The sequence below is a fragment of the Natrix helvetica genome (genome assembly GCF_964273705.1).
Source record: "Natrix helvetica genome assembly, chromosome: 3".
Taxonomy (NCBI): domain Eukaryota; kingdom Metazoa; phylum Chordata; class Lepidosauria; order Squamata; family Natricidae; genus Natrix; species Natrix helvetica.
Window position 1 is genome coordinate 25,163,434 of NC_138549.1, and position 20,590 is coordinate 25,184,023.

The 20,590-nt window shown below is 37.7% G+C and overlaps 1 protein-coding gene across 1 annotated transcript in view; it reads left to right on the forward strand.

Moving 5' to 3' along the window:
* Window positions 1-20,590, forward strand: part of NALCN (sodium leak channel, non-selective) — a 278,856-nt gene that overhangs the window by 179,504 nt on the left and 78,762 nt on the right. Inside the window, exons 12-15 of the mRNA XM_081948163.1 lie at window positions 2,038-2,205; window positions 8,033-8,224; window positions 13,932-14,069; window positions 17,630-17,704. Coding sequence (XP_081804289.1) covers window positions 2,038-2,205; window positions 8,033-8,224; window positions 13,932-14,069; window positions 17,630-17,704 — 573 coding nt within the window. The remainder of the gene's footprint in view (window positions 1-2,037; window positions 2,206-8,032; window positions 8,225-13,931; window positions 14,070-17,629; window positions 17,705-20,590) is intronic.

Here is a 20,590-nt window from a genome sequence, read left to right on the forward strand (position 1 = left end):
TATCCAGCTGTCAGGGACTTTCTCCCCAGGCCCCCATCCATTTCTCTCTCTCTCTCTCTCTCTCTCTCTCTCTCTCTCTCTCTCTCTCTCTCTCTCTCTCTCTCTGTCTCTCTCTGTCTCTCTCACACACACACACACACACACACACTTTGTTCTGGGGGAATAAGAGAGATACTCAATCCAACTTCTGTGTGTGTGCGCATGTTTTTGAGAGAGGAGGTGGGAAGGGGATAGGAGAGAGATACCCAATCCAACTTTGTGTGTGCGCGCATGTTTTTGAGAGGGGGGAAGGGGGTAGGAGAGATATATCCAATTGAGCCCAAAATTTTAGTTGCTAAGCAAGAGCGTTGTTAAGTAAGCTTCACCACATTTTACCCAATCCATGACATCATCTGGTGAGTGACATCAAGTTAGCCACTCCCGCCTGGTCACATGACTGCTAAGCCATTCCCACCCGGTCAAATGACTGCTAAGCCACTCCCACCCTGGTCATATGATCGCCAAGCCACTCCCACAAAACAGGCCACACCTACAGAATAGGTTCTAAAAAAAATTGAAACCCACCACTGCAACATACATAGATATTCTCCATGATGATCTGTCCCTAACCTTTTAAGTTTTGTATTCATCACCACTGTAAATGAGTCTATCCACCTTGCTGCTGGTTATCCTTTTCTTCTCTTTCCTTCTACCTTTTCCAACATTAGAGCTTTCTCCTGGTTTTTGCACAATGTATCTAAAATAGGATAATTTAAGCCTGGTCATTTATGTCTTGACTGATAACTTTGGGTTGATTTGTTGGATAATCTTATCAATTTGTTTTCTTGGCTGTCCACAGTATTCTCATAAATCTTCAATACTAATGTTCAAAGCATATCCATTAACATCAAATGCCACATACATGGATACACCACATTGTATGTATTTAAAAGTGCAGGGGGGGGTAACATTGGTTTGTGTTGTTTAGATGTTGATATTTCATTCAAGAAAATGTTTTGCACTAGCTATATATGTTTATTTTGCTTTTGACAAAAACCTGCCAACCACCTTTCAAAAAGGGAAAGCATGCAGGACAAATGGCTTGTTTTAAGACAGATATTGGTAACTATTGTTCTGACCTAGGCTTCCTTAACAAGCATAAAGCAGAGTCTAGGTTCCAGCAAAACCTCTTTTATTTACACAACTGTGAATTCCTTTCATTCACAGTCAGCAAGGCTTGGCAAACAGTCTTTCAGAGGAATGTTTATCAACACGTACCTTATCTCTCCGGGAGAGCTGTCAGATAACTAGTTTCCAAACACAGGGCAAAATAACACTTGGCACAGAGTCTCTTATAATCACAAACAGACCTTTCCTCTCTTGACACAACTGAAGGAATGAATTGTTTCCTGCAAAAGTCCACTCCCCGTTTGCTCCCCTTTGGTTTCCTATGAGGGCGGCAATCATCTCCAAGGCGTGGCTTTACTCCCAAGTCGACCCTGCTTTCATACTTGTTCTTGTCTTCTGGCAGCTCTGCGCATGCATACACTGGAAACAGGTTCCAGCTGTTTCTCTGCCTCACTGCTGTCTAACGTCCTCTCTGACCCCGAGGCAGAGCCCTCATCTGAGTTTCCCTCAGCCCCCAGGACTGGCCCATGTTCCTCCCTAACGCCCTCACTCTCTGACTGCTACCAGCTCTGCTGGTCGCCAGCAGGCCACAGCAACTACGTAGCAGGTATTTTTCTTCCGTTCTGCAATTCTGAACAACTGACAGCTAAGCATGAATGTTTTCAGGAATAAGGGAAATACCCTCTTACTACTCAGCTTTTGATAAGCAGATACATCCTAGCCAATTTACCGGTTGCTGCAATGCAAAGCACAGTCTTTGCAGATATTTCTTTTGCCCTGTTTCAGAGATTTGATCTGAATCTGAGGTCTTTTTCTTGGGAAAGTTAGTATGCTCATGAGCACAAAATTTCTCATGCTAAACGATTGCCGACATATCGTAATTCTAAGAAATTCTGCTTAGGCTCTTTTTGTCCTTTTCTGTTCCCACAGGTGGCCTTTACGGTCCTCTTTGATCTGGAAGCTCTCCTAAAGATTTGGTGCCTGGGATTTACTGGATACATCAGTTCATCTCTTCATAAATTTGAACTGCTGCTGGTTATTGGAACTACTCTTCACATTTATCCTGTCCTCTACCATTCACAGTTTACATACTTTCAGGTAGAGTGCTAATTTCCACTTCAGTATACCAGAGGAAAATATGACTTGAAATCACTCTGAAAAGTGTCTAAATATTATTGATGTTTATTAATTTATTTTGTGGCTTTATTATTTTCATCTTCAGCATGATGGTCACCTGTCAGGTACCTATCAAGTACCTGTCAAGTAGATATTCCTTATTAAATTATCATATTTGTTGTGGCAATATACTTTTTTATAATCAAATCCAAAGCACTATAAAATTTATATGCCACCTTTCAATTTGACTTGAAAGACTTTCAACTTCAACCATAGCTTTTCAGACAGCTAAGCCCTCCAAATATCGATGGGCTTAAAATGCTAAAATATAATCTAACCTAAAAGACAATAATTAAAATTGTTAAATAAAATTTATTTTTCTGTTCCTTTTGAGCTTCTGAAACTTCCCATTCTTCCACTGCCTCCATGGCTTGTTTCCTCCAGGTTCCATAGACTTCTTTTCCAATTTATACAGGCTGCATCTCAGAAAAGATTATCAGCTTTCTGTAACTGGTACCCGAATGGGAGGTGCTGGCCTGAGTGCACAGGGTCCATCAAATCCCTCATGGTGGGGAAGAACCCCAAACTTAGGTTGAAGGGGCAGATGTTTCTTTTCATGGAGCTGAAGTCCTATCAGGAGGCATGGCCTGGCTCATGGTCTCTGGGTTATTGGATGGATAGTTTGGATGGATTATCTGCCAAACTTTGACATCTCCTGTCAGTTGATTGCTGTCAACCCAGAAGCAGGATGGAATTTCTTTCCTAACCCTTGCTGATCTGGAACTAGCGCCATTACTGGTTGAAGTATTTGTTGTTTTGTCCAGGTGTCTCTGGGAATATCAATCATTATGTTCAAATGCATTTGGCCATTTTGTTCCTTGCACCCAGTGGTGGGTTGCAGGCGGTATGCCCCGGTACGCGCATACCAGTGCCTGCCAGAAGCAGCAGCCACCGTACCGGAACGGTGCTTTGGAGGGCCTGCCCACCCGCCCTCATTCCTTACCTGTATTTGAAGGAAACGGGCCATTTGCGCATGTGCGTGCAGCGTACAACACCTGCACAATGCTCCGCCGAGCAGCTGGAGCATCGCAGGCGGTGGGTTCGCATGCATGTGCAGCGTGCATGCCCATGGTGCACGCCCGGCTCCTGTTGCAGCGTACCCACCACTGCTTGCACCATTTGAGCTACGGTGGCGTAGTGGTTAGAGGGCAGTACTACAGGCTACTTCTGCTGACTGCCGACTGCCAGCAATTTGGCAGTTTGATTCTCACCAGCTCAAGGTTGGCTCAGCCTTCCATCCTTCCGAGGTAGGTAAAATGAGGACCCAAGTTGTTGGAGACAATATGCTGACTCTATAAACCACTCAGAGAGGGCTGCAAAGCACTGTAAAGTGGTATACAACTCTAACTGCTGTTGCTATTGCTATTTGGTATTGGTGACAGGTGGCATTTTGTTCATCTGCTCATTTCTCTGGACATGGTCTTCACTGTTGCGAAAGGACCAGAAGCAGTCCCAGATGACTCCACATTTGCAGCACTCACTTCTGAAGGAGTTGATGATGATCGGTTCTTTTGGTCCCTCTTTTCAGATGACCAGCCTGCCTTGTGGGATTTGTGAGGCTTTAATTAAGATAATTGCCCTATCTTGCTGATTTCCTTCTGGTGTGCCCTCTGCAGACCCTGGGGGTCACCTCTCTGGCTAGGGGTGATGAATCAAAAAAACGCAACTGGATCAGGAACATTAATCACTTCTGAACTTCCGTGCTGGTTTAGGATCTTCACCTTTCTTACAGCAGCAGGAATGCCCTTTCCAGCTGGGGACACTGCAATAGTTCTCCCTCCCTTTTCCTCTGAATTGTTATGTCTAGTACTTCTGCTGCCTTGTACCTTGATTCCATGATCTGTGCTGGAGACTACATCTCCCATAAGCCACTGAAGTATCCGCCTCCTGATCAGAGTTTCATGGATCAGGCTCCAGCCACAGGTGACAGATAATTTGGGGCATCTCTAGAAGAAAGAATTTTTGCATATTCTCAACTCCAATATGGTATTGAGTTTTCCATATAATAATCAGGCTTTTATTCATTACATGATACATCAAAGACCTTATATCCTTAAGACCCTTGGATCCTTAAGAGACTTTAAAGTTTTGCAGTATTGAAATGCATTAATTGATTCATCACAAAGATTCTGAAGATCAGTTAGATCCTTAGATTTAAATAGATATTCTGATTAAGACATAGCTTTTTAAATAATAGATAATCCATTCAGTATTTTATTTTAAGCTTCACCACAACCTTTAAAGGCGTAATCTTTAAAATGACTGTTTAAGATGTGAAAATCAAAAAACTTTTCATAAATCAGTGGTTGAAAGTGCTGTATTTTCAAACCAGTCAAAATATAGATCTTAGGACACCACAAAATGAAAAGTGCATATCTTCTAATACTTACTTCACGGTCATTTTTATTAAATTCTCTTGTGTAAAGGTTACATAGGCTTTTTAGGCAAAGTATCAGCATGTTGACAATTTTAAGTTATTTTCTGCAGTGTAGGCTTCCTATCCTCAAATGATAGATGGAGGACTTTTAAAAAAATGCATTGCCTTTGCTACATGAGTTGTCTCTTCTGTCCATTGTGGTCAACATTCATTTCCCAAAAGCCCACAGATAGATTTAAACTGTAATTATACAGAGAGAGAGAGAGAGAGACAGAGGCAGAGACAGAGACAGAGACAGAGACAGACAGACAGAAAGACAGACAGACAGACAGACAGACAGACAGACAGACAGACAGACAGACAGACAGACATAAGCAAATATATAGCCATAAATCTTCCCTGCAAATGAAAATCCAAGTTTGCCCTGACGGATGACTGTTAGATCTAGATTTGATTAAAAATTTAACATTTTAATTATAGAAAATTGAAGTCTTATTGGAAAGAGATAATTTTAAAGATGAACAGAAGAGCCAAATTAATTCAATCTAGTAGCCTATGGATATTCAAAAACCTATGGATGTTAGAAGAACAGGGGGAATGAAAATACAGTATAAATACATCAGAAATAATTACAGGGAGTCCTCCACTTACAAACAGTTATTTAGCGGCCATTCAAATTTATGATGGTGCTGAAAAAAGTGACTTATGAACAGGCTTCACACTTAACAAACATCGCAGGGCTCCCCAGTCACATGGTTGCAATCTGGTTGCTTGGCAACTGGCATTTATTTACAATGGAACACTTGGCCTTGGCTCAGGTGATTGCCATTTTTCCAGACGATTTCTGACAAGGAAAATCAGTGGCTGAAGCCACTCAATGACCACAGTGATTTGCTTAATGACCGTGGCAAAAAAGGTCGTAAAATCAGGCAGAGTCATGTGATGACTCACTGAATGACCGCATCATTTAGCAACGGAGGTTCCAGTTTCGATTGTGGCCCTAAATTGAGAACTACCTGTATTGCAGCCAAAATCACAAAATAAAGTAGTTGAAACAACTGTTTCCCTTCACAATGACCATCATCAAGGTTTTGAACAATGTTGGGATTATCCTTCATAAGAGAGAGAGAAAGAGAGAGAGAGAGAGGGAGGGAGAGAGAGAGAGAGAGAGAGAGAGAGAGAGAGAGAGAGAGAGAGAGAGAGAGAGAGAGAGAGAGAGAGAGAACATATATTCATACAAACACAAACACACACCAGTGGTGGGTTTCCATTTTTTTTACTACTGGTTTGCTCGTGAGAGTGAGTGCGCTGATGCGCGCGATGCTTCTGCACAGAAGCATCTGGGCAGGTGGGCAAAGCCTCCCGCCACCACCACTACCGGTTCGCCAGATCTGGGCTGAACCAGGAGCAACCCACATCTGACACACACCACAAAAATAAAACAAAATCTTTTTTTTCCCTACATAATATAGTATAAATTGAAGGAGCCAATCATCTCCCATTACTGATGGTAATATAAGTGTGTAGCTTTTCTCAGATACACAAGCACTCTGATGCACTCATATATGATTTTATTTATGGAATAAGAAACATTTATCATGTGTTGGAGAGGGAGAAATCTCTGGAATTGATTGCAGTTTCCTGCCTCTAATCCTCCAAACAATTCAAACCATGCTCAAATAAAAATACAGACTTGTAAAGGATACTGTTTGAAGCTTGTCCTGTTTCTCTCTTGATGAAAACAAATGGCCTTGTAAACTGGTTTTCTGGAAAGATTAATTGGATACTTAAATGTCAATTAAGGTAGCATAGCTATGGATGGAAGCACCCACAATAAAATATCAAGCATGAAACAAGTAACTTGTTTTTAACATTTAAAGAAAAACTGGAGTTTCATCTATTCTGATTAAAATATATAAACAGATATTGATTGATTGATTGATTGATTGAGTGACTGATTAAAAGTCAATTAGCTTAGGAGGTATGATATTAGGGTGACATGGAGATACTATGTTCAAGGTACAGATTATCTGTTATATACCTCACTTTCTCAGAATGGGGAACAAGAGAGCTTCCTCCCTTTGGTGAAGGTTGGGATTTAGGAATGTTTAAGTGGAATTTTTTGTGTACCTATTGTAAACCTTTCCTGAATCTCCCATGTATCATGTATTTTTCTGTTAGTTTCTTTTTTTTAAGTAAATGTTTGGGCCCCACCTGCTCTACTTACTCTGATACCAACAGACATACTAAGACTCCTCGTAACTCTTGTAACAATAACCCTAGAAATATTTCAGTTTAACACACAGCTCTGACCTGTCTGTTTCTGTAAGTTACTATTGGCTATTTAAGTTGGTGTTACTTCTGTCATGTTTGTTCTGATTACAAGGTATCATATTTAGACACAAATTAAAGGAAGTGTCAGCATTCCAAATAGCATCCAAAAGCAAATTAGAGTCCAAGGCAAAGTATTGCTCAAAGTTACAATTTATTAAGAGAGCTATGTTGGCACATCTGGGAAAACCCGAATCTGAAAGCTTCCCAGTTTTCCCCATCCAGTTGAAAGTTCAAGATCTTGCCGCCACACCCACAAATCCATCACATGGTCCAATCTTCCACTGCCATGCTGGCAATTCCACCCATCCAATTCTGGTCAGGCGCAGAGGTGCAGAGACAAAAGATGACCTTGGCTTTCTAGAAAGAATTTTGTTATGGCTACATATTATGTAACTCCTTACAATCTTCCCTCCCATTTTCTCAAAATATAAAATGCATAATAGAATAATAGAAAGTGTGGCAGGCCAAAGATCTAAAAGAATAGATGGCCACAAGCTTGACAGAAAGAGAGAGAAATGAAGTATAATTCACCATAAATTTCAGTTTTATGAATATGGAAATGCTGAAAGCTTGGCCATCATCTTGAAATTATATAAAATAATACATTTAATGGATGTATATCATGACTTAGGAAAGAGTTTAAATTAAGTGATTTGGAAAGCCCAATAGTATGAACAGAGTATCCCTTTCCCAAGCATTAAAGCGGCCACAATCTTTGGAAGCGTCATAAAATTGTTTCAAAGTCCAGTTGTCACTCTCAAGAATTCCAGTGAAGTGAAACAGCAGAGCAGACAAAGACATGTAAGAGTGCCAAGGGTGTTTCAAATCAGCCGAGCAGACTTTTCAAAGGGCAGCGTCTCTTAAATGCTTTGCACTTCTTTTGAATGTTTTGCTCGTCCCTATCACTGTAGTAACCATTCCATCTACTGTATAATTTTCCAGGTATATAGGCCATAGGTGTTACTAGAAAAAAAAACCAATTTGTATCATTTGAAAACTTGCAGCTATATCAATTAAAAAAAATATTTCTCTCTGCAGGTACTTAGAGTTGTTCGACTTATCAAGATTTCTCCTGCCCTGGAAGATTTTGTGTACAAGATTTTTGGACCTGGAAAAAAGCTTGGGAGTTTAGTTGTGTTTACTGCCAGTCTATTAATTGTAATGTCAGCCATCAGTTTGCAAATGTTCTGTTTCGTGGAAGAACTGGACAGATTTACCACATTTCCAAGGGTAAGTTAAAAATTCCATTGCAACCAATCAAATTATGGCTGTTTAGAAATGGCTTTATACTCTAATCTTATCAATGCCACTTCCTTGGCTTCTGTAAGAATACATTTTGTTGCAAGATCACTCTGCCTGAATTGTTAGTTTCGATCCCGTAAAATGCGGGATCGCATCTTACCTCATACATCCCTGCGACCAATTCGCTCCCACGGGGAGGGACTCCTCCGGGTGCCGTCCACTAAGCAATGCCAACGGGCGGCGCCCAGGAGTAGAGCCTTCTCTGTGATGGGCCCAACCCTCTGGAATGACCTCCCCCCCGATATCAGAACCACTACCGACCTCCGCTCCTTCCGACAGAAACTCAAGACCCACCTGTTCCAATTAGCTGGCCTGGCCCATTTATAGTCCCATTTTTAACCTCCTGGCAAACATTTTATTCTGGGGTAGTTTTTTAGGGGTAGTTTTTAATGTATCTCCAATTTTAATTTTAACTATTATTGTACAGTTTATATGTTACCTCCTCCATCTATATTTATCTATATTTATCTTTATCTGTATGTATTTATATTGTGTTTTAATATGACTGTACACCGCCCCGAGTCCCTTCTGGGAGAGGGCGCGGTTTATAAATTAAATAAAAGTTAAAGTTAAAGTTTCAACAGTAACCCTCCACCGTCACGCAAAAAGAGCAGCGTCAGAACACAATAGATTATGGCACTATCTATTTTTAATTAGAACAGAAAGATAGGCAAAATATATCATTCCTACAATTCTGAATAAAGGAAAGTTTCTTTTCCAATTTAAAAAACTAATATATCGGTATAATTGAACCTGAAAATGCAAGTTTGCCCTTTTGTTGCTCTGAGAAAATTATTACTTTTAGACTGAAAAGTGCAATTGTTTTCCACAAATTCTCTATCTTTATTAAACTAAAATCAATGTACATGTCAAATTACTAGGTAAATATAGATAGATAGAAAGGTCTTGTGTAAAGAAACTTCCAAATAAAAAATTCAAAATAATTAACTAAAAATGCCGAATTTTTCCCCTGAAGATATAAACCAAGTGAATACAATTTTGTCATTGAAGAGTTGTCCCTAATCTTGATATATAGATTGGGAAATTCTTTAGACTTTTAAATCACATTTGAGGGGTGGAGTAACTGCTTATATTTTATTTCATTATTTTATTTTATTCAAAAGATTAAGAACCAAAATCCAAAAGAAAAGAATTGAATAGAAACAGAACAAAAATAAACAAAAACATTGAAAAAAATGTGAATTTAAAAAACACAAAAGACAAAAACATACATTATCTCACCTTGTTGAGCACTGAAAAATCTATTGCAAGAATAGTTTCTCCCCTTGCAAAGTAAGTCCAGAATTTATAAGCTTGTGCATCTCTTTGCAACCCAATTGACCTGTCATACATTACATATGTGAAAGGTAAAATAAACTTTTGAGGCTTTGGAGGCTAACATTGTAGGTCACAAACTCCTACTGATTAGATTTGCCTACTTACTTTATGTCTCTTACTTTTTAATGTCTCTTTTAGCTTGGAAAATTGTCAGATGGGAATTTCTTTCCTTACTTCTATTTCAGCGGAAGATTAGCAAATGTCCTGGGGAGTATAGCTTTTGTTTGTTTTTTAATCTCATTCACACCTTCCCCGTTTGCAGAATAAGGAGGATTACATTTAAACCATCTAATGAATAGAAAATTAACATAATAACAACGAGGTGTGGCAGAACTTTGCTTTTTTTTCCCAGCAGGATACTAAAACAAAATATGAAATAATAATTTAGAAATGATATGTCCCATCATTACTTTAAAATGGTTAATATCCTCCAGGTTATCTCGTTATTCTAATGCCAATACTATGCCTTCTGCCTTCTCCAAAAAGCTGCTGAGAATTCTTTTATGATTGATTTTTAATGCAGCCATTTATTTTAATTAAAAAAACACTTTTGTTATATGTACAGTTAAAGAGAAATGTATGTATTTTAAAAGAAATATAGAGCTAGATTCTAGGTGAATGAAGAAGAGGAATCCTGCCGATTTATGTTCCATAAATGTGAGAATAGAACTCAGGTTCACACTGAAAATGATTTTCCAGATTTTTCTGGCTGGGGAATTCAGCAAGTTGAAGTCCACACATCTTAAAATTACCCAGGTTGAGAAACACAGCAATGCAAAGATAGAAAATTGCCACCTAGAGTCTTCTGGAATGGGTAGCCATATTAAATCAAATAATGAAAGTTCCTCTGGGACTTTGACATATCAGACCAATGGCAGCAGAAGACTTTGCATATCCAAACACTCATTATGGACAAATGTTTTGGGTTCCTAGGTGAAAGGAAAGAGGAAGACGGGCATTTTAGCTGGGCACAGTACCATTCCCCTCTAAGTAAAAGCAAACTTAAAATGGTCAAGCATGCTTGATGTTCTGACATGGAATCTTTTGCTCTAGATGCCAAAAGACCTAGCAGAAAGAACAATTGATTATCACATCCATTGATGTTGCTGAAGTAGAAGCCCTGTAGGAACATTATATGTTTTTAAGAGAAAAAGAGAAAAGGCAGACCACTTTTATTTCCTAATGCCTCTAAATTCCATGCTTTCACATGGTATCTTGACAAACACGACATAAATAGAAGCTTATGGTTGCCATGGCTACCATCTACAGCATTCTCTAGTTCATTTTTCTCAGATTGCAAGATCTGTTATATTTTGTTTTCAGGTGAATGTTTCAGGCTTTTAAGATCCAATTTTGTGATGAGCAGTATTACTTCTTTTCCTTTTTTCCTTGTTTTTTAATTGTTGAAATTATGGTTTCACTAAAACTAAAAATGTGGAACGTGCCTTGCATTTTTAAACTGTCTTAGAAACTTTGTATTTTTGTGCATTGTGCTTGTTGTGTTGGGGAAGAATTTTTTTATGAGGCATAGTTACTTCAGGAAATAGAGATTAATATTCTGATTAATATCACACACAAAGATGTTATGCCTCCTCTAAAAGGTGGGGGGGAACCTAAAAAAATGAGATTTCTTTTCCCAGAAGCATTTTTTTTAAGAAAATGAAAGTAATGTATTTTAAAAGAGCTATTTTTAATATCCTTGCTTTAAACATGAGATGGTTAAAATATGAAATAAAGGTGTGAAATATATACCAAATATACAGACCAACAGAGATCAAGAATATCAGAAATTCATGAAAATTATAAAATGTTATAAAAAATGTAGGATCCAGGCTTGAAACTTCTGATAGTGCTTTAGATTCAAAAAAATGAGACCGATTAGACTGGTCTACAAATTTTGAGAAATTATTGACCTTTGAGATAAAATGTGTTAATTTTACATATTTTGATTAGATGAATTAGAAAACAGGTGATAACGGTGCTGGTTTGCTAAACTTTTCAAGATATTTCACAATGAAGATGTATACACAGATAAATATATTTGCCTACAAAAGAGGGAGGTGTCTAATGATCATCATGCCTAGTAACTTCTTGACAAAGTACAGTAGAACAATGAAAATGGTACCACTTGAAAGCGTGTAAATTTATCTTCACTTTGAGAGCACCAAGGCAGATGACTATGAAAAACAGGTGGAAAATTTGTTTAGATCCTATAATAAAGCACTTTGTGCAAACACGTCACTAAAAATTCACTTCTTACAATCACATTTAGACTATTTCCCTTTGAATTGTTGGGCAGTGAGTGATGGGCATGGGAAGGGAAGATAACAAGGGAAATGGAGTCCGTCCATGCTTGCTGATTACTGCTGGAAACTCCCCCAGGGATGATCCTATTGCAGTTCAGAAGAGAAAAGCCCCCCCAAAAAAACACATTTTAGATATTGAATAAAGATAGAACTTTGTCATTTAATCTGATATTAGAGCTTGTCAGTTTTTCATGCGAGAAGCATAAAAATGTTACATGAAAACCAATAAATGAATGGAAAGTTATGTTATTGGTATCAATAGAAAGATAAATTTATAGCGATTCATGTTGCACCGTTCTCATTGCTATAGCACATTTTACAGAAACGTTATGGAGCATAATTGCACATCCCCCCTGTAATGTTGAATTATTTTGATGCAATTTTGACCTGAAGCTGTATTTTGCAAATTGGAGGCAATTAATACTCAGAACTTAATTTTCCTTTATTAGTGACATAGTTGTGGTAAAATTAACCTTCTTTTTCCTCATAGACCAGTGTAATGTTTAATATGATGGGAATGTATTCTTTTTCTTCCCCTTTTTTCTTCCCTGTATATTAATGCTTTCTGAATCTGTTCGGTGTGATCAAAGAGGAATGTCAAAAAAATCAAGACGGCAGTCACAACCTTATAATCAAACCCCTAGCCCTTTTGTGCATGCATTCCAAGAAACAACTTATTTGATAACATAGCTGTTGCCACTATTCTGGCTTTTTTGACCCCATTCTTCAGACAGTGGTCCAAAGACTGAGGAAAGAAGTCTGAAGATACCAGGCCACGAGATAAGTGCTGCTGTAGCTTTTCCATGATCTGATATTTGCCCAGTCATACATTGCAGCTAAAAGTGAAAAAGTCACTGCTGAACCACCATAATGAGTAGCATTAACTAAACTTAAAAACAATTACAATAAATCTGAAACGTTCTTCACACACATATACTGTACACACACCATTTAATTATTTTTTTAAAAACCCCTCTATTTGCATAAATCTCCAGGTCTCATTTTCACAGCTGTTAGTTGTTCTGACAGCAAGATAGCTACATTTCTGATTCCTTTTAGCATAACTGGTGGGAAGTATATCTTTCAACTAAAAATATCTTGCTCTGAAAGAAAGATTGCTACTTTCCAAAGTTAAAATCACTGCATACAGCCATATTATCTTAAAACTAATGTTTTTCCAATGCAGAGGTTGTCACTTACAGGAAACATCTTGGAACACTGTTAGAATGAATCATATTATAAATGGTGGTTTTGATTTTCTTAGACAAAAAAAAAGATACTTTTTTTAAAAAAGTTCAAAAATAAATGCAGCTCCATTTAATACCAGAACCAGATAGTTACTACCAAGAAATAATGTAAATGATATTTGTCTTCTTTTCTCTGTTTTATTATGTGATATAGTCATATCTGGAGGAGAGTTTTAGACTAATATATGTTGGTTTAACCATGAATCACATTATGATCTGCATTCAAATGCTGATGCAGAGTTGAGTTCAGACTTAGTGTTTATCATCTGAATTGAGGTTTTATGATCATTTGGATATAGTACCTGTGACATATTAGAAGCTATAAATCTCAGAATAGAAACTGGAGAACTTTTTTCCCTGAGAAATAGTACATGGAACCTGGCAGTGAAATATAGTCTGCTAGATATAGATACCTTTAGGAATGGCACTAAACTGTGCTTTTACAACTGTACTTCTGAAATTCAGTGGTGCTCCTTGGATTTTACAAAGGTTTATTGCTATGATGTGGTTTGGATTAAAAAAAACATGGTAAAGATATGATGTTTTGGAAGATATTAGGAACTCCTGCTAATAAACAAAAGCATGCAGTTTCTACCAATAATAGCATCAGAGCAGTGTATACCTGCTTGTTATTAACCAGATTGTCCTTACAATCAAAAGCCTGGTGCTATCAAAGAGCTTACAGTATTTGCTTATTTCAGTAAAGGATATCTAACTGGCTTGTTTGTTTATGTTTTGATTTAGGCTTTCATGTCAATGTTTCAAATTCTGACACAGGAAGGATGGGTGGATGTCATGGATCAGACTCTCAATGCTGTGGGTCACATGTGGGCACCAGTTGTTGCTATTTACTTTATTTTATATCATCTTTTTGCTACCCTGGTAAGTTGCATGCACCATATGCATATATCAATTTTTGAAAAAATAGTTCATGCTGACTCGTGAGTGTAAAACTAGCTCATTTGGTGTAACATTGTCAGTAGACCTCCAAGGACACTAAATATGTTAAGTAGGTTACATGTTAAGTAGATGGACTTGCAGGGCAGAAACAATTCAAAGGAAGAATGGCTCTTTTCTCTGTTCCTCTACTGGTGGGTTCTCCCGTTCAATTGCTCCTGGGCATTTTAAGTTTACTTTTACAGAAGAAAAGTGGTCAGGGAGAAAGCTGTCAGGAACAAGAAGAACTTCCCTTTGATTGATACTTGATTTTCTCTATTTCTTGAATATTATACTAATTGCAGAGTGGAAGTCAATATTTCCCAAGATAACTTCTAACTTTGCCTTCTGTTGCCTTCCTACAATTCTTGGGCATTGCCAGAATCCTTCTTCATTGTCTGCTTAGAGATACTCAGCTGTTGAGTTAGGGTCTGGTCATTACTTTTAATTTTATTATGTGAATGTTTTGCATTTGAATACTATTCAATAGGATACTATTCATCAATGATTTGGATGAGGGAATAAATGGGGAACTCATCAAATTTGCAGATGACACCAAGCTGGCAGGAATAGCCAACACTCCAGAAGATAGGCTAAAGATACAGAAGGATCTTGACAGACTTGAACATTGGGCACTATCTAATAAAATGAAATTCAATGGTGAAAAGAGTAAGATTCTACATTTAGGCAACAAAAATGGAATGCACAGGTACAGTATAGATGATACCTTGCTCAGTAGTAGTAACTGTGAAAGGGACAGTGGACAACCATTTAAATATGAGCCAGCAGTGTGCAGCAGCTGCCAAAAAAGCCAACACAGTTCTAGGCTGCATAAATAGAAGGATAGAATCAAGATCACGTGAAGTGTTAATACCACTTTATAATGCCTTGGTAAGGCCACACTTGGAATACTGCATTCAGTTCTGGTCGCCACGATGTAAAAAAGATGTGGAGACTCTAGAAAGAGTGCAGAGAAGAGCAACAAAGATGATTAGGGGACTAAAACATATGAAGAACGGTTGCAGGAACTGGGTATGTTTAGCTTAAGAGAAAGAAGGACTAGGGGAGACATGATAGCAGTGTTCCAATATCTCAGGGGTTGCCACAAAGAAGAGGGAGTCAAACTATTCTCCAAGGCACCTGAGGGCAGGACAAGAAGCAATGGGTGGAAACTAATCAAGGAGAGAAGCAACTTAGAACTGAGGAGAAATTTCCTGACAGTTAGAACAATTAATCAGTGGAACAGCTTGCCTCCAGAAGTTGTGAATGCCCCAACACTGGAAGTCTTTAAGAAGATGTTGGATAGCCATTTGTCTGAAAAGGTATAGGGTTTCCTGCCTAGGCAGGGGGCTGGACTAGAAGACCTCCAAGGTCCCTTCCAACTCTACTATTGTATTGTATAGGATTGTTTTCATTTATTACTGTCACTTTGAATAAAGATTGACACTTAGATCCCAGGAATGGATACCCATTGAGGCAAATACTATCCGGGCAGAATTGTTTGGCAGAGACAACTTACCTTTTTAACTCATGGGTTTTCACTTGTCAATAAAGGCAACTATGGAGAGGTGATATTTTACCCACCCTGGATGTATGGCATCCCATTTAGGCCCTTTTTAAGGCAAAAGCACATGCACGGAAGGCTGAGCACATGCACGGAGGTGGCAAGTGCCCTCACATTTGCGAACCGGTAGGGAAGGTAAGTGAATACCACCCCTGCAACTATGTTAATTTATGGAAAGAATCTGGAGTTCAGATCTGTAACACATGGTGATCTGTGTTTACAAAAAGTACAAGGTGTTTTTAAACAAGATCATGCTTCTTCCTTAACCTAATAGAATATTTATTAACATCCTGAATCACAGCAAAACAGGGATCATAATGAAGCAAGGACATATATTTATTAAGCAAAGTTTTCTTTAGTTTCATTGCATTGCAATCTTCCCATAGCTGTAATTAAACAGAAAGCTAATAAAAGACTTGGGGCTGATAATTAGAAGTTAGTGCAGTGCTTCCCTATTTTATGATGTCCGAATAAGCACTTGAAACATGTCATGGTCTGGCATACTAACATAAGAGCAAACCAACAATTAATTTCATATATAGATAGAACACAATGAAGGGATGCAATTTTAGCAGACCATCGTTGCTTTACACTTCTGGGATGTGGAACAGGTACTTTTTATAAGAAAGGACGTGTCCAATCCAGTGGAACATATGTGAAAACAATCTCATTAAATAGACGAAACATAAGGACTGATGGTGTTATCTGGGGCAAATTTGGTAATTACAACAACGGCTTCTATTCAAGCAACTATCCAGTTCATTAAGGGAAGGATTATTCCTTTTTGGCCTAATGTATCATTATTGATGATCTAGGCAGAAATTGAGTTTTCTAGAGTTTATATTCTTTTCTATCTTTGAGACACATACTCTTCTAAGGAGTACAGATTTTCCTGCATCCCTTTCCAACATGTCATCCCAGGATGTTCAGATTGTCATCCCAGGATGTTTAGATTCATACATTAATGTCAGTGCATATACATGTATGCATGCATACTTTTAATAATACCACTATTCAAAGGGGATCAGAGGGAACAAATGCTGAAAACTACCTTAATGCAAGCCCCAACCCATTTACATGTGCATCGTGACATCACAAGTACATATGAAAGGGACAGAACTTGCATCAGGATGGCCCGACAATGTTGTTATCCTTTTAACAAAAGCGCCTGTCATGATTAATAGTTATTTAGGAGTCCTGTAAAACTTCAGTAACCATGACAAAAGAAAAAGCTCTAGGAAATAGTGACAGGGAACACAAGCAATAAAACAGCAGGAAAACATTGCAGCAAATGATAACTTTCAGAACTCAGAACGAGAAGGCGGGTAATGTTCAAAAGTGCTAATTGTATGCACTTGGAAACAGATTCTGTAGAGAGCTGAGAGAAATGAATAGTTTTCACAGCAGAGGCTAAGATAGAAGTTACATTTGAAAAGCAAAAACTGTGTTAGGAGTGAAATCTATTATTAAATCTCAAAAGAGGATGGTGAAGTCAAATAATAAGCTAAGGTTTAACTGTTCTTTTGTGATAATGCTCTAGACTTGTTTTTGACATTCAGTAAAAATCTTCCTTCTATGCCTGTCGTTCTCAGCCATAGAAATGGGAAACAATCACCCTAAACTACACGGTATTTTGCACCCAAGGCACAATTCTTTGATCAAATCTTGGAACAGCTTTTCATTAGGTTTTTAGCTGGAGCAGTGGCTGAACGAGGGTTGAACTAGTATTGAGCAACATAAGTGCATGTACTTAAGTACTATGTTCTACATGTTTGTATATACATAAGCAATCCATAAAATCCCTACCCAGAAATCCAAATAGTCTACAACTATATCTCTCTTCCATTTTGGACTTTTTCTTCATATTTACTTCACTAAAAGGATGTTAATTTATTTTAAAAATATTAAGTTTTCAGTTCTGCTTTTTTTTTTAATTTTGTAGATTCTGCTGAGCTTGTTCGTTGCTGTTATTCTAGACAACCTGGAACTTGATGAAGATCTAAAGAAACTTAAACAAGTAAGGTTGTTTGTGTTGAATGCTATTTATACCAAAGCTGTACTATGATACATTCACTTTTCTCTTGAAAATGTAGATGCCATCTTCAGAAAGTAAAGTAAGAGCTGTGTATAGTGTACTAAAACTGGATATTAAAGATCAATTGAAGAGGCAGGAGAAGGATATCCTATGATTATATTTGTTGAGCATTCAAGAATTCATTTTCAGTTGTGTTTAGATCAAAACTGTATCATATTTATCAAAATAATTACTTGAGAATCCTGGTGAGACTATCATCTCACATTTCCTGCGAACATTAAGCATGGTGCAGATGGAAAGGTAGACTGCAGACTTACCTGAGCATATTGCAAATACTGGTACACCTTCCTCCCCCTCCTTTCTTGGCCCTCCCTCATCATCAGGATGATCTAACTGCCAATCAAACAGCAACGCTGGGCAGCAAGGGGGAAGAAGACAAGATGGCTGCCTGGGAGCTCTGCAGCTACAGGATGCATGAGGAATTGCTTGAGCAGAGTGAAGGCCCATGAATAAAAATAAAACCAATATTCTATTCAATTCAACCTTTATTGTCAATGCGCAACATGTGCACAATGAGATTGGCTGAGCCTCCCTTCGTGCACCCCCCCCCCAACATAAATGCATATCAATAACTCACAGTGAAAGAAAGAAAATCCCTCACTCAATAAATCATACTGACAACACACAATCCTCTCTATATATGTGTGTGTAACATTACATTATAATATATTACACGAATATGAACATGTTGCACCAGCCTTGCAAGTCTATCTTACTACATATTTATGATGTTACATCACATTTAGCAGTCTGACAGCCCACAGATCAAAATTAAAGAGAGGCAGCCCTCAGTTCCTACAGCAGGTTTCTGAACTATAAGGGAAATAAATTAGGGTTTCAACCCAGCAAATCACTCTAAAATATAGTGTATTACAAACGAAAAAATCTTCACATCAATGCTTTGGCCTCATCTTGTCCCTGACAATTATGATCCCAGCATAACATATATTTTTATATTATGCCTAACATGTTTATAGTGAGATAGATATGAGACTGGAGTTTTTTGACATTCCAACCTCAAACATTTTATATCAGACATTAAACAGAGTTGAGCACTCTTAGAGATTGAATGGTAAGAATAAATCTGAAGTTTGCATGTTTTTTCTTTTGACTGCCCCAATTCCCATTGCATATTTAAATCCTAGGCTCAATCAAATGGTACTTTATTTCATAGAGTATGGGTTTTCATAGCTGGTCTTTATTGGTGAAATAATTTTCAGGTAACGCCACATGAAAAAGCAAACAGTATGGCTAGAGAAATGTCAGTGGTTATTCATTGTTTCACACAGTATATTATTCAGTGCTTTCTGAAGACTTCTGATCTTCAAAGTTCAAAGTGGATTATAACATCATGATACAAGTTCATCTTTTCATGATGTCACAATGTATGTTTCAAGATTTGCCCTCTTTATACCTCCCTCTCCTGAAGACACCTATGTCAAAGTCATTACCCACATTTTATATCTGGTTCACATTCTTTTTTGAAAGATCTGTCCTCTTACACAACCTCTCATACCTCTCTCTTCCTATTACTATTATATATGGATGACTCAAATACAACTTTTTCTACATTTTTGCAATTTATATGCTGCAGTACCTATAATCATGTGTAACGACTTCACCGTCATTTAAACATCATTTTTCTCTGCATATATTAGCTAATTTTAATCAATGTTTTTTTTTCAAAATAATTTTGTTCAACTTTTTATAACAGTGGCCATAGATTTGACATACAATAATCTTATATTTCCCAGTATGGTTGTCTTTTAAGCTTTTCCATGTTTTATAGTTATCATTTTCTACACACACACACACACACACACACACACGCACACGCACACACACACAAATTGCTGAGTGATTCTAATACCCTGCCAATTTGTAAAATTACATCCAACACTCCTTCCATTGTACATGGTTCAGAATAAAGTGAAATGGATCATAGCCACAGCTTCCAGTATAAAAATACATTGTTGGCATGTATAAATTCCCCAATGATGCCACTTGACATTATTTCTTAAAGTATTCTAGATACTAGAGTTAGGAAACAATTGAGCTGAAGTTTGGTCTTTAAAAACATCCAAAGTCCATTATAGAGGAGTCTAGCCTCACTTTTAGTAGGGGGCAGTTCTATTATGGTTTTCTATTACACTTCCTTTCTCCATAGATGAATTTAAATATAGCCAATACAATTTAAGTCTTAGCCTTGTTCAAAAATTAGCTAATCACAAATAAGTGCCACTTTTGGAATTTGTATTTTTATTTATTTAGTTAGTTGGTTGAATATGTACAACAGGTATAAGTATAAACATGGATATGAACAGGGAAATTGGTACAAATAAATGGGGACAGTAGGACAGGGATAGTAGGCACGCTGGTGCGCTTATGTACATCCCCTTTACGGACCTCTTAGGAATGGGGTGAGGTCCACGGTAGACAATTTAAGGTTGAAGCTGTGAGGGTTAGAGGATGTAACAATTGAGTCAGGTGGAGCATTCCAGGCGTTGACTGTTGCTGAAGTCGTATTTTCTGCAATCACGTTTGGAGCTGTTTATCTTGAGTTTGTATCAATTGTTTGCCTGTGTATTATTGAGAATGAAGCTGAAGTAGTCGTTGACAGGTAGGACATTATAGCAGATATTTTTTTAAAAAAAACATTTTTAAATTTTTTTTGAACAAACACAAACGGACAGAACAAAAACATAAAAGCATCTTCCATTACAAATTATAGAAAGTGTGTCAGTTGGTTACAACATTTCTGTGCATCCCTTCCGTAGTCATCACTTGCAAGTCATATCAAATCACATA